General features: G+C 38.1%; 1 protein-coding gene across 1 annotated transcript; it reads right to left on the bottom strand.

The window, feature by feature from the left end:
* Window positions 1-117: 117 nt before the first annotated feature.
* rab5c (RAB5C, member RAS oncogene family) lies at window positions 118-10,433 on the bottom strand. The gene is made up of 6 exons (XM_079457490.1): window positions 10,269-10,433; window positions 5,532-5,892; window positions 3,053-3,204; window positions 1,780-1,902; window positions 1,607-1,700; window positions 118-1,395 (listed from the first exon to the last, which is right to left on the bottom strand). The coding sequence occupies exons 2-6, from the start codon at window positions 5,698-5,700 to the stop codon at window positions 1,262-1,264; spliced, it is 672 nt and encodes a 223-aa protein (XP_079313616.1). The 5' UTR covers window positions 5,701-5,892; window positions 10,269-10,433; the 3' UTR covers window positions 118-1,261.
* Window positions 10,434-12,651: the final 2,218 nt, after the last annotated feature.

The following is a 12,651-nucleotide window of genomic DNA, read 5'->3' as shown; positions in this document are numbered from 1 at the left end:
TCATCTACGTACATCGCGGGTCCACTTGCATGTTATTCCCCATGTTGCAATTCGTAAACTTGCCGTTGGAATCCACCTTTAAAACAACTGTTCACCGACTAATGATAAAATCCCTTTAAAAGGGATTTAAAAGCGCTTTTGATCTGCATATAATAAAATTCTTCACAGCAGGGCTAGCAAAACTAACACAAATTTCTGTTGTTAAACATATATTCTGCACAATTGCAAAGACAACACAATAAACACGATGTATACCTTCCCCTCCTTTATTGGTAAAATTACAAGTTCTATAAGTTTTTTTTTCATCAATTTGTCCATTTTCTCCCTCATTCTTCATACCCTGGTTTGGACAACTGCGTCATTGTTCACATTTGTTGTGCTAGGTCATGGGTGATGCTGAAGATGCCTGTTGTAAGAGAGTCCTTCAACATGAAACAGGAAGGAATGGACAGGAAAATATTGACTGACAGTACAAAGACCCAGTGCACTCGAGCAGACCATATGTACAAGAAAACAAATTCTTACAAATGTGCTGAATTGAAATGGCTAATGATTGGGGTCTTATTTGCAGAAAACAATTAGAAAAAACGTATACAAATACAGCAACATTATCCTTTTTCGCCCTTTAATAATTGTGTCAATAAACATGATTTTGGTCAGTGGCATCCAATTTTGCCTTGATGTCATTCATATGCATTTAAACCATATCACAATTATTCAGAAATCTTTAAATGCAAAGGACAAAAAAAACAACACAATTGAGTTTTACCACCCCTTAATGCACTATAGATATACAAGTAGATATGTGTAACTGATTAGAAAAGAAGTCTAGCCTATCAAATCATATACTGGTTTTCATTTGTGCTGTAGTAGTGGATGTCTGTGAGACAATACAATACACATAATACAGAATCTATAGAGGAGCTGGACACAATAGCCTTTTCTCTCGTTCTCCGATCTTTCCTTCTTTATCTAACATGGTTACACTAGGAAGGAAGGACGTGGTCAAAAGAATGATTAGGTGTAACTCAATACTGGCAGTATGCATCAACCAAACGGGAGTGCAAGTTTAAATAGCGGCCTCACCACTAAATTTTTAATACAAACGTGAGCGAATTTCAGGATAGGGAATTCAAGAGCTTTGACTTGCAAACTTGTTTCCCCTCCAGCAGCAGTTTGGCTCTTCTCTCGTGAAGAGAGACTACCAAAGCTTTTGTTTAAGGAACTGATCAGTTGTTTTTTTCATGTTTCAGAAGAAATTCTATGCAAGACAAGATGAATGAAAGCACTGGCCAGTTCTGCCCTGAGGTGCTGTCTCCTGTAAGTCAACACCTCCCCTAGCACGTCCACCACTCCCTGCTCCACCCTGTGGTTCGTTCTTCGGGAGCTTCTTGGCTAAACACAGAAAATTGAGAAGTAAATAAGAAGAATCGCATAAGCATTAGTCACACATATATCTGTATACAGCTGTATAAATAACTAAAGAAAATTGTGACCATAGCCATAAAGCAAGGTTTTACGTAAATAATCACTTTAATTTAAAGACTTAAAACTAAACGCAGCATTTGCTTGAGAAGGCGTGACCATGCGGCTGCACAGATCGTACCAATAGCCATGAAGATCTCATTCACGTTCATGGCGGTCTTCGCAGAGGTCTCCATGAACAGTAGGCTGTTGTCATCTGCGTATGCTTGTGCCTCCTATAAAAGCATACAGATGTGTTAGAAACATTCAGGAGCTGTTAAACGGAGGCCATCTCACTTTCACACACACATGTACCTGAAAGTCAACAGCTCTCTTGTTGGCCAGATCTGCCTTGTTACCAGCCAAAGCAATGACAATGTTTGGGCTTGCCTGACGCTGCAGTTCCTTCACCCAGTTTTTCGCTCTAGTGAATGTGTCCTAAAGAGAAAACAGTAGTAGAGTAATTGAATTAACAAAAGTCCTGGGGCTGGATTCACAAAACATTCTAAAGAAGAAAAACCTTCTTAACTCCCATTTTATTCTTGAATTCCAATTTAGGAATAAAGTTAGGAATGTTTTGTAGTCCCGAAAGACCAATCTTATTTTTTTCTCCTCAAGATTAATCTACAAAGCATGTGTCATTTTATTCTTATTTTAAAAAATGAAGATGTTCTTAAAAAAATATTTAAAATATTCTAAAGGAGGAACATTCATACACACATCCTATAAATGATCTTAAGAGTAATCTTTATCTGTTCTCTTAAGAACTGTTTTGAGAATCCAGCCCCTGGTTTACAGTAGATCAACTAAAGCTACTAAAGGGAACAAATGCATTGATCTTTTATGGTTTTAAAACCTACAAAATTATAGACACAGCATATTTATAAAAGAACAATACACAGTAACATACAGTTTATTATTCACTAAGCCTTTTATACAAGCTATTATATATTTATATTTAGCTTATTTTGCTTTAAACATTAGAAGAAATATAGGAAGAGTTGCAAGAATTTGAAAGCGTAAAGGGACAGGTCACCAAAATTCTGTCAACAGAACAAAGAAATGTATAAAGCAATTTTTCCTACAATGGTAGTCAACGGTGAACTGTTTGGTTACAAGCATTCTTCCTAATATCTTTTTCTGTGTTCATCACAACAAAGAAATGTATACAGATTTGGAACAACTTGAGAGTGAGTGAATGAAGACAGAACTTTCATTTTTGGGTGAACCGTTAAACACTATGTTGGTGGTTCTAAAGCTTGAAAAGAAAGAAATGCATCTCCACTAAGCCGCATGACTTTGAGCAAAAGTCTGACTGCAGCCGGCAGAATAATAATTAACCTCAGCAGTCAGTCAGGTGAAACCTTATTATTCAGACCTTACCCTTCTGCTGAACACAGCCTGTGATGTCAGCCTTTATTAGTGCATGTGCTCATGATGCAGTACTGGCAAAAGTCACATTGCAGCTAAGGCTTATATAGCTGTCATGGTGAATGATTGCCTCTTTAACTTTTTACAACACCACAACTGCTTTAACTGCAGTCTTTGAGTTAACAGTTTTTATTTAGTTCACATTTATGATGCTTACGGTGTTTGTAATGTCATAGACAACGATGGCCGCTTGGGCACCTCTGTAGTACATAGGGGCCAGGCTGTGGTATCGCTCCTGTCCGGCTGTGTCCCAAATCTCAAACTTTACTGTTGTATCATCCAGGCAGACTGTCTGTGTGAGGAAAGCAGCTAGAGAGGAAAGAGAAACAAAGAAATGTTTATGACATTGATAAGGTGTATCAATTACGTTAAACATTACACTTTAAGCACTTCCTTAATTCTGGGTGTTATAAATCTCAGCTGAGCATGTGGAGGAAGACTGAGAAGAAAGATGCAACAAAGAACAACTACATGCTTAGTCAGCAATGCTTGCTAAGAGTAGGTGTCATTACTATTGCTCATATTGCTAATGCAGCTTTCCAAAACTCCGTACTGCATCATGTGCTCCAATCCTTCAGTTTCTCGGGCATAGATGTGCTCCAACTATGTGCTGCGTCAGATGCCCTGGTCACATGTTTGTAGCTCACATAAATTTTCCAGTGCATCGAGCACTGTGACCTTTCACCAGCTCACTGACGACAGGATGATGGCATCGGAAGAAAAAAGCTACAGGGAGAAAAAGTGCTGAGGATTTCCTTATTCTCAGACCTGTGTAAGCATGTGGTATCCTGCCTGTATCAAATGTCCCCTGCAGCATTTTCCTTTCAGTCTTGTGTTATTTTAGAAACTCAAAATTCTTACTTAAATGAATAGTTCTTTCATCATTTACGTATCCGCATGTCATTCCATACCTATATGACTTTCTTTCTTCAGCAGAACACAAAATATATTTTAAAGAACGCTGGTAACCAAACAAAGTTGAACCCCACTGACTTCCATTGTATGGACACAAAACCACCCAGTCATTTCTGAAAAATATCTTCTTTTGTGTTTCACAGAAGAAAGAGTCATACCAAGGATTTGAAACGAGGGGGAAAATGACACAACTATCCACAATCGCATTCACTAAAAATCTCCGTTTGGATCACAACACACATAGGAAACCCCATTGTTGATCATTTCCCTTTCCATAGACGCCAGGCTGCTTCCTCTTCCTTAGACCCAAATCCACATTTAAAACTGCTAAATATTTCTAGCTGTACATGATGTGTAGGTATTGTATGTAGTGTGTGTGTGTGCACACGTGTTTGATAATAAGATCTGTACACACGTGAATATGCGGTTTGTTTTACAGAGTAGTAAAAGCCATACGGTAGTCAGGTGATTACAGTAAGAACCTGCTTTTCTTCTTTTAAAACCATAACACACACGGTTCTAGGAAATACATAAGGACATGTTTATCACTGTTCATCAATCCTCCTCAGGTATTTTCATGATTATAAAGTATATTTATAATGATCATGTTTGACGGTTGTTTCTTTTTTAAATGCACGTTATAAGCGACTCAAAAGTCACACTGCTTTTAGATCGAGCAGCATTTCCTACTGATCCCAGAGCCGCTTCACGGACAAGTTACATACCAAAGGTTTAGTATTTTTACTGACAATCTAGGGCTGCACGATTCGAGGAAAATGTCACATATTGAGTATTGAGGTAGAAATTGTGATGTGCGATTACGATAAACTGGGTATAATGAGCCAACTTGGTTCATATCAAGGAAAATGCACACACAGATAACTGAAAATGCTGAATGATTTATGAGCATCTATCTATCTATCTATCTATCTATCTATCTATCTATCTATCTATCTATCTATCTATCTATCTATCTATCTATCTATCTATCTATCTATCTATCTATCTATCTATCTATCTATCTATCTATCTATCTATCTATCTATCTATCTATATATATATTTATATGCTCAACAGTACAGGTGAAATAAACATAAATACGGTTGTACACATTTTTAGGAAAAGAATCCCAACAAACGGACATGTAACATATACTTGTATAAACTCTTTTGAAAAAGAAACTGGATACAAATGTGTGGATCAGTCTGTAAAACTTAAACCTCTATAATCTTTGTTGTTACTTTAAAGGGTTGTTACTCAACCAACTGGTTGAATCGTCTTTCTAAAACATTATATTTAGTACTTTATTTACAACTTTAGTTTAGCAACTTCTGCTCAGTACCTCTCTGTTCTCACTGAGAACTTCTCAGTGTCTAATATCCTAAAACCAAAATATCGCCAAATAACAGAGGTAGCATTTTTTCTCGGCACTAGTTCAGTGTCGGTCTGCTCTGCATCCATTTCTCCCGTCTCCACACTGCACCCCACAAGTCACGTGACAAAGCACACGCGCAAACACCACACAAGACAACTCGGTTATTTTTTCTCGCATAGAAAATGGGCTTATATATCTTAGAATGGATGTCTTGTCACGTCCACGAATGCACTTGTTTCTTTAATATAATCGTAACATTTTGCCGTCATGTAATCGCAAAGCCTGACATCGCGATTGCGATATGATTAATCGTGCAGCACTATGACAATCGCACACACTTTCTCACCTCCGATGGTGCTCTCCTGGTACTCGTGAAACTGGCCCTTGACAAAGCGCAGCACCAGGCTGGACTTGCCTACAGCAGACTCTCCAAGCAAGACCAGCTTAAACTGACAGATTTTGTTCCCGACGGGGGCAGCACCGTTGGTCCGCGCTGGTCCACCTCGCCCCGCCATGCCAACAGGCCGGACACAGTAGAGATGAGGGCTGTATGAGGGACTGGATCTGAGGGGGTAGAAGGTCCTGAACCAGGTTCAACTTAGCTCAGAGGATGACAGGATGAAGAGGGATAAAAGCAAGAGAGAATCTGGCTGAGAAAAGGAGAGGTTGAGAACAACGAAGAGATGTCCCTCGGTAGATGAATAATCCTGGAGAAAAAGCAGAGAAAAAAAGTTCATCAACAAAACACATCGAACAGATAAAAAGACATTACATAGGTTGTCAAAGGAGACGAAACAAACAACATAAAACAGCCATCACACCACCATGTCCATTAACTAGCCAATCCATGATGCACCAGAACCAGTAGCAGCATCAAAAAGGTCTCGATTACTAACCACCCACGCTGTTCAGCAATTACAGTTAAAGAAATCAAAACGAAAACATAGCCAATAAATATCAGTGTCATCATGTCAAACGCACACTGACTTACTTCCTAAATAACCAGCACTTATCAGTGATGCCCGCCTAACTACCTCTACAATATTGACCAATAGGATGCCATAAACAGGTCAGGACCCACGCTGTCATTTCAGCCTGTTGTTTTTTTTGATAAGCGTATATTTGTTTGTGACACACAAACCCACTTAAGCTCAGCAAAACAAGCTCTGGATGTCAGACTGTAGCTGCACATGTTCGTTATACTTTCACACCAAATATACTTTTATTTTTGTCCAGAAATAATACAGTATTTAAGTTCATTAACATTTGTGCCCTCTTTAAAGTCAAATACCGACATCAGATTTACAAAATGTAAAAGTAACTGCTAAAAACGAAGACGGAAGAACAATAGAAAAACAAAACTCATGCTGAGGTCATTTCATAAAGATTGAGGAAGATTTCCTTTCAGCAGTAGCAGACAGTGCGAGTAAGAAAAAATAGATGCTGATAAATGGATGGATGAGCTCAATTCTAAGCAGGAGAATGTATTGAAGCCTCTATAATTAGGGATGGGAATCAAAAACATTTCTTCAAAAACAGAATGCCTTCATTTCCATCCTTTCCATTTATTCAGAGTAAAATGACTAAAACGCAACATTTAACAGTGTGAAGGGCCTACAGGCCAATCAGAGCAGAGCATAGAAAGAATTTATACGGTTGGCGATGTCGCTGCCAACATCAGGTCTTGAGGTCTAAGCCGAAGCATGTGACGGGGTTAATAATGTCTCGCACACAGCATTTCTGCTAATTTTATAGATTCAACCCACCTTTTACTTAAAATGGGAAATTAACTAAACTAGAAATGTGCAAATGTCTGCAAGAGAGATTGATTCACTTATTCTCGCAATGAGGCCAGGATGAGATCCAACTTTGGGATAATGGAACCAGACAGGAACAGCAGAAAGAGAGAGCATGGTTATGAAATATTCATGTAATATTCATATGTGGTGCCTGACCGCTTCTTACATTGGTCTGGCTTTAATAAAAAACGAAATTAAGCAAAACAAAATGAAGGCTCTTTATTAAAACAAATTTGTCGTAGCATTTTACTGAATGAGACTTTGCCTGGCATAGCACCGGTTTATTCTGAAACTAAATGATCAAACTGAATTCCAAAAACCCCCTACAAAGAAAGAATGCGGCTGTAATGTATTGTAATCTCAACAACCGCTCTTACAACATTCATTTCTCATTACTATCAGTATTAATGCGAATCCTTTCCTGTCTGACATGTGTCGTTCAGAAGTGCTGTCAGCACCATTGCAATGATTGTGGCTCACTTCATTTTTTCGTGAAATGGCATCATTCTCTAGGAGTGAAAAAGGAAATACACACGCATCAACATGAGACTGTATTCAGATCGTTCAATAAAAGATAGGGTATGAGTGTGTGTGTGTGTGTGTGTGTGTGTGTACAGTCTGTCTATCTAAGAAGTCGTTGTCCTTTTGAAGAGCAAACATATAGATAGGACACACCCATGCCCTGCCCAAAAGCCTGCCGGGGGTTAACTGATGCAGTCAACAGCTGCCTTCATTAATAATACAACCTAACAGACGCTATTATGTGCGTCTTACAACAATAATAAAATCCTCATTACATTTATGTGCGCGTTATTTGTCAGACAACGGCTTTCTGTAAACTCTCTGTCTGTTTGCGCAGGCAATTGATCATTGTAGTAATCCATTTGTGCTCCATTGATTCCCGTTCATTAGACCTGCTTCATTTTCTAAGGCGCAACTCAAACAGTCCATCTTTAGTTCAGCAGGTCTGGGTTATTCAGACACAGTAGGCGGTTCGTACTTTCCACCTAAACGTTTCCATGTATCACAGGAGTCACTCCTGTAAGCGTTCGGTCATGTAGCAGATAGAGTTCTTTCAGACACACAGGGAACATGATCAGTTTACAACAACCTAAAGGTCATAATCATAAACAGAGAAGTAGAACGAAATCACATTTGATAGTGGAAATATCCTCGATCACAAGACACATTAGCAATATTTGATGTTGGGCATTAGAATCTAATCTAACATTTTAATTTGATTGTTTTAATACACATTCTTAATGAAATACAAGGCCTCAAGCTGTTACAAGGCATGCTGGGAAAAGACACAATGCTCTTCAGAGCAGAACCTATCAACAGTGTGTAGAAAAGGTTCTAAATTTTGTTCTACGAATGAAATTTAGAATGTGTTTAAGTACAAAAATATCCGTATTTATCAAACGTGCGCACACGGGTCTTAAGCACACCAGTGAGTAATCATTGTTGATAAATCCCACAAGTGCTCGTTCACGGTCATTTGCATTTGGAAACCTCCCCAAATAAACCATTTATGATGAGACCATTATAAAACACGTGAATGTCCTCGGTGCTCTCACTAAACAGCTCACATCGCTCTTTGCGCAATGCATGTTTTGCTCAATTTGGTTTTTATTGTTAATTTCATAATTTTTTATTCTTTTGCATAAATTAAAATGTGTAGAAAAGAAACCGAATTTGCAGTTCTTTTTTGGTGAAACTGCAATTGTATTATGATTTGGTAAAGCGATAGTAATAAAAAAAGCAATGAGATGTTAACATTTTTATGTTCATTAATAAGAAAAACTATTTTTGTTCTATTTCAGTTCGTTTGAATGTTTTTTATGTCATATATTGTTCTGTTAAGTGTGTGCTTTCAATAAAAGGTTTGCCAAATCAACGAGCAAAGTGAGATCAGCCATGACACTATAACTACATTTCAAATTATTTCCCATCAGTCTTTAGTAGCTTCTCCCACCAATTATACAAATGTCTAGCTTGAACTATGAACCTAGACTGCAAATAAGTAATAAGGAAACTGGGCGTAATTGATTCAATATTTATTTATAAAAAAAAACACTTTCCAGACCTCCGTTTGGAAGAAAATATAAAGACCGGACCTCTTGGAACTTTAATTGAATAACCCAGGTATAGATAACCCGACTACAATGTGCTCCATCATTTACAATACAATCATGACATTGTAAAACAGCTTGAAGAACACAGGTTTCAATGGTCATGTGTTCATCAAGTGTCTCTAGTGAACAAAAGATCACTATATTTTGCACAGGACAGTGAATAGGAGTTATACAAGTGCACTTAAAACGTCACCATAAAGGTTAACATTCTTTCAGGACAATAACAATGAACGATTGCACGAGTATGAAAAGGAAAATCACATTGTCAACAATATAGATAATGTTTTATTACTCAAAGTAAAAGCTCGCGAGAGACTATGCAAACATTCTTATAATTCATCAGCAACTTCGCGCGCTCATGAGTGATGACTCGTCGAGCTGACCTGTCAATCAAACCGTAAGTTACCACCAGCTGAACAATAGGGAATAGAAAGGCCTTCGACGTCCAACCTTTGACCTCAAAGATGTTCTGAATATACTTTAGATTTACAAACGATTAACACTCAATGGAACAATTGGTCTGGTTATCATTTTATTTCTGGCCTGCGGTCAAGAACGTAATCCACGCAGGCATATATTGACTTCCTGGCAACTCTGATGTCTTTCACTTCTGATTTGTCCCACCCACGAGCTTTGACCACAAGCATTCTAGTGAAAGCCGGTTAACCTGCTGCTTTGACATTTACGGAAAGATCTGCTAAAACTTGTAGATCAACGTTTGGAGAAGTAACACAAACGCTGATAAACAGAGATGGTGTCAGTTTTGAAAAAGCCATGACAGCTACGCAGCTGTAGGCTACTGTTCATGATAAAACTTCAGAGCTGCTGATCGGGAATCAGATCAAAGACTCGAAAACAGACCCTTGACACATACTGTATTGTATAACGTATCCGTCCACACGCATACGCACACTGAAGCCTTTTTGATAAAAGATTTGATGTTATATACGTAGCTTAAATTACATACAAAGGGAGATATATAGAAACAGAGACCTGAATTATTCAATTATTATGTCGTCCGGAGGAGCGGCTCAGGCTGCATCGGCTAACGTTAACAGTCCTGACAGTTCGTCAGTATCAGTAACGTTAAACAACGACAAGCTGACAATAACCTCAGTCCGATCGACACCAGCATCAGACGGCGGTTACCTTGAAATGGGAGTGCGGCTTGCGTTCTCCTTCTCTCTTTGGAATCACTAGGTGACAGTCTGATATCAAATTCACCTCCTGCAGCCCGAAACGTCTCCCGTCGACGTGCCTTGGCCTTCACTTCCGCTTTGAGGAATGAACTTCCGCGATCCGCCTTCTTCTGACGGGGCTGGGCTTGTTTTTGACAGACGTTTTGGTGACCAATAATATATAAAATAGGCGATTGCGCAGTTAGGGTAATATATTTTTCTATTAAAATACATTATAGATACATAATAGCTTATATAGTCTGCGCATAACGTTTTCTTGTTTTTTTCATGACGCTGTTTTTTGTAAAAGGCAATAAATATAACACTAAACTTGAAATTTTTCATTGATGTATTTACAACAAAAAGAGGATGTCAGCAACACTGCTCCAATATTAGTGTTGAATGGCAATGTTTTTACATCATGATCTGAGAGTAAGTCTATTGGATGAATTTGATATTTGTAATTGAAGTACAATAATTCAGTGTAATAATTCAGTGTTATAGTTCAATACATTTGCTGTAAATATTTAGGAATTTAAAAAGTAAAGTGCACCCATTGAAGAATCACCCACTTATGCCTTTACTTGTACATATACACGTTATTCCCTTAATTAATTATACCATTAAATATTCAGTTTTTGTTCTCTATGTCTATATTTACTATTAATAAAAAACTAAATATGGATAATTCTTATATTTCGGAAATATTAAACAGGATTTAGCTTAAGATAATAAACATATATAAGATAGTGAATATATACATAAGATAATAAAATGTAGTTGTTTCGGGGTACTCTGTAAAATTGTGATGGAAAAAAACGGACTCTTGTTTCGTATGTTGTAAAATCAGCACTGCCTGCGACTCGGGGTCATGTAGTGAGCAATTATCACCAGGCCGGGGCGCTACAGGCTAGTCAATTAAACATTAAACGTCTTTTTTAAAGTTCGGCCCGTTAACGTGTTTTTCTTCCGTCATGAACAGTATGAACTAAACAGCGTAAGCGCAGAATAGTTTAATTACGATTCATTTCATCTTCTTCGAAGAGGTCGATCGTAAACGTTTTCATCTCATGTCATTTTTCTTTATTTAGCTCGGAGTCGCATACTGGAAATTAAATCTGATATTTTCTACAATGCTTTAGATTCAACAAAACCTGACAATTATCGCAGCGGTATGTGTTCAGCACTCAGCGAGCAGCGTGTCATTAAGGTTGTGTGTAGGCGGAGAGCGCGCATATCTGCTTTAATAACTGCGCAAAAGTTACACACTGACGACTCGTTATCTAGGAAATATTAAGCAGTCAATGACAATTATTTTACTCTGGCTAAACGTGTAAAGCTTAGGACCACATTATATCTTATGTCTTCTAGAACGATTAGAAGCACTAGTTTTCAGTCCTGATCTATCTCTATAAATACCCTTTGGCTGTTATTTCACGCAATAATAGGCTATTCTTTATGTCTGGATCTTTGCCTGTGATAGACGTTTAATGATTTTTTATAATAAAGAAATCTGAGATATTTGAGCTGGGCAAAGCAAAGCCCGCTGACTGCCCCACCGTCCAACAACATGAAATAAAAACACCATAAGAGATGCAGAGATATACTGCAGATACTTTACAACATGTTGACATACATCAGAGAGTCCTGGGGAGGGACTGGGCGATAAAAAGGGTTGTTTGCATTAAGATTATCCCACAATCGAGCAGTGTGTGGGTAGCCTCCTGCGGCTAATGATGTGTCTGGAGCCCTGATGTAGACAGAAAGAAAGAGGGCGAGAGAAGGAGAGAGATATAGTGGGCGTACAGAGATAAAGAGAGATCTGTGCAACACAGCAGTATTAGTATATGTTTTATAAACTTGTTTGGACTGGGTCTTTGGAGACATGTGAACTGTATGTTTATCACGTTGACATCGAAGAATTTCGGTGATGAACATTAATAGCAAAGAAACAACAAGCTGTTTGAGTGGTATTTTGTAGCCTACAGATTTATTGTTTAACCTTTGAATAGCCCACAGGAGAGAAACCAAATGGATTTCTTTCTGGTTTCGGAGGTACATCTTAAAAATCGCAGCTACAGTAGCATGTCTGCCGCAAAGGAGCCTAATGAACTGCCAATACAATCTGTTATGTTATTTAAGTCCAGACGGCCTGCTTCTCATGTAATAGGCCAATCAAATCTACTACATGAAATAGGCAATGGCTGGCAAACAGGTTTATGGTTTTTTCTCTGAGGATGGCATTTTCAACAGGCAAATGTTTTCTTCTTTTTTTATATTGCATGGCTTTTAATTTAGGCAGGCTCAGCTGAGAGATTTATTTAACAATACCAGTATAAAAGAGGCCCATTTTG

The sequence above is a fragment of the Barbatula barbatula genome (assembly GCF_947034865.1).
Source record: "Barbatula barbatula genome assembly, chromosome: 5".
NCBI lineage: Eukaryota > Metazoa > Chordata > Actinopteri > Cypriniformes > Nemacheilidae > Barbatula > Barbatula barbatula.
The sequence above is the reverse complement of the archived record's forward strand: the minus strand, read 5'-3'. Positions and strand labels throughout refer to the sequence as shown.

What these genes read in the sequence shown, in the direction of transcription:
- rab5c (XM_079457490.1), bottom strand. Translation starts at nt 5,700, where the DNA reads ATGGCGGGGCGAGGTGGACCAGCGCGGACCAACGGTGCTGCCCCCGTC. An exon ending in TCTATGACATTACAAACACC is followed by an intron (nt 1,903 to 3,052) that starts GTAAGCATCATA and finishes TTTTCTCTTTAG; the next exon opens with GACACATTCACTAGAGCGAA. An exon ending in AGAGAGCTGTTGACTTTCAG is followed by an intron (nt 1,701 to 1,779) that starts GTACATGTGTGT and finishes ATGCTTTTATAG; the next exon opens with GAGGCACAAGCATACGCAGA.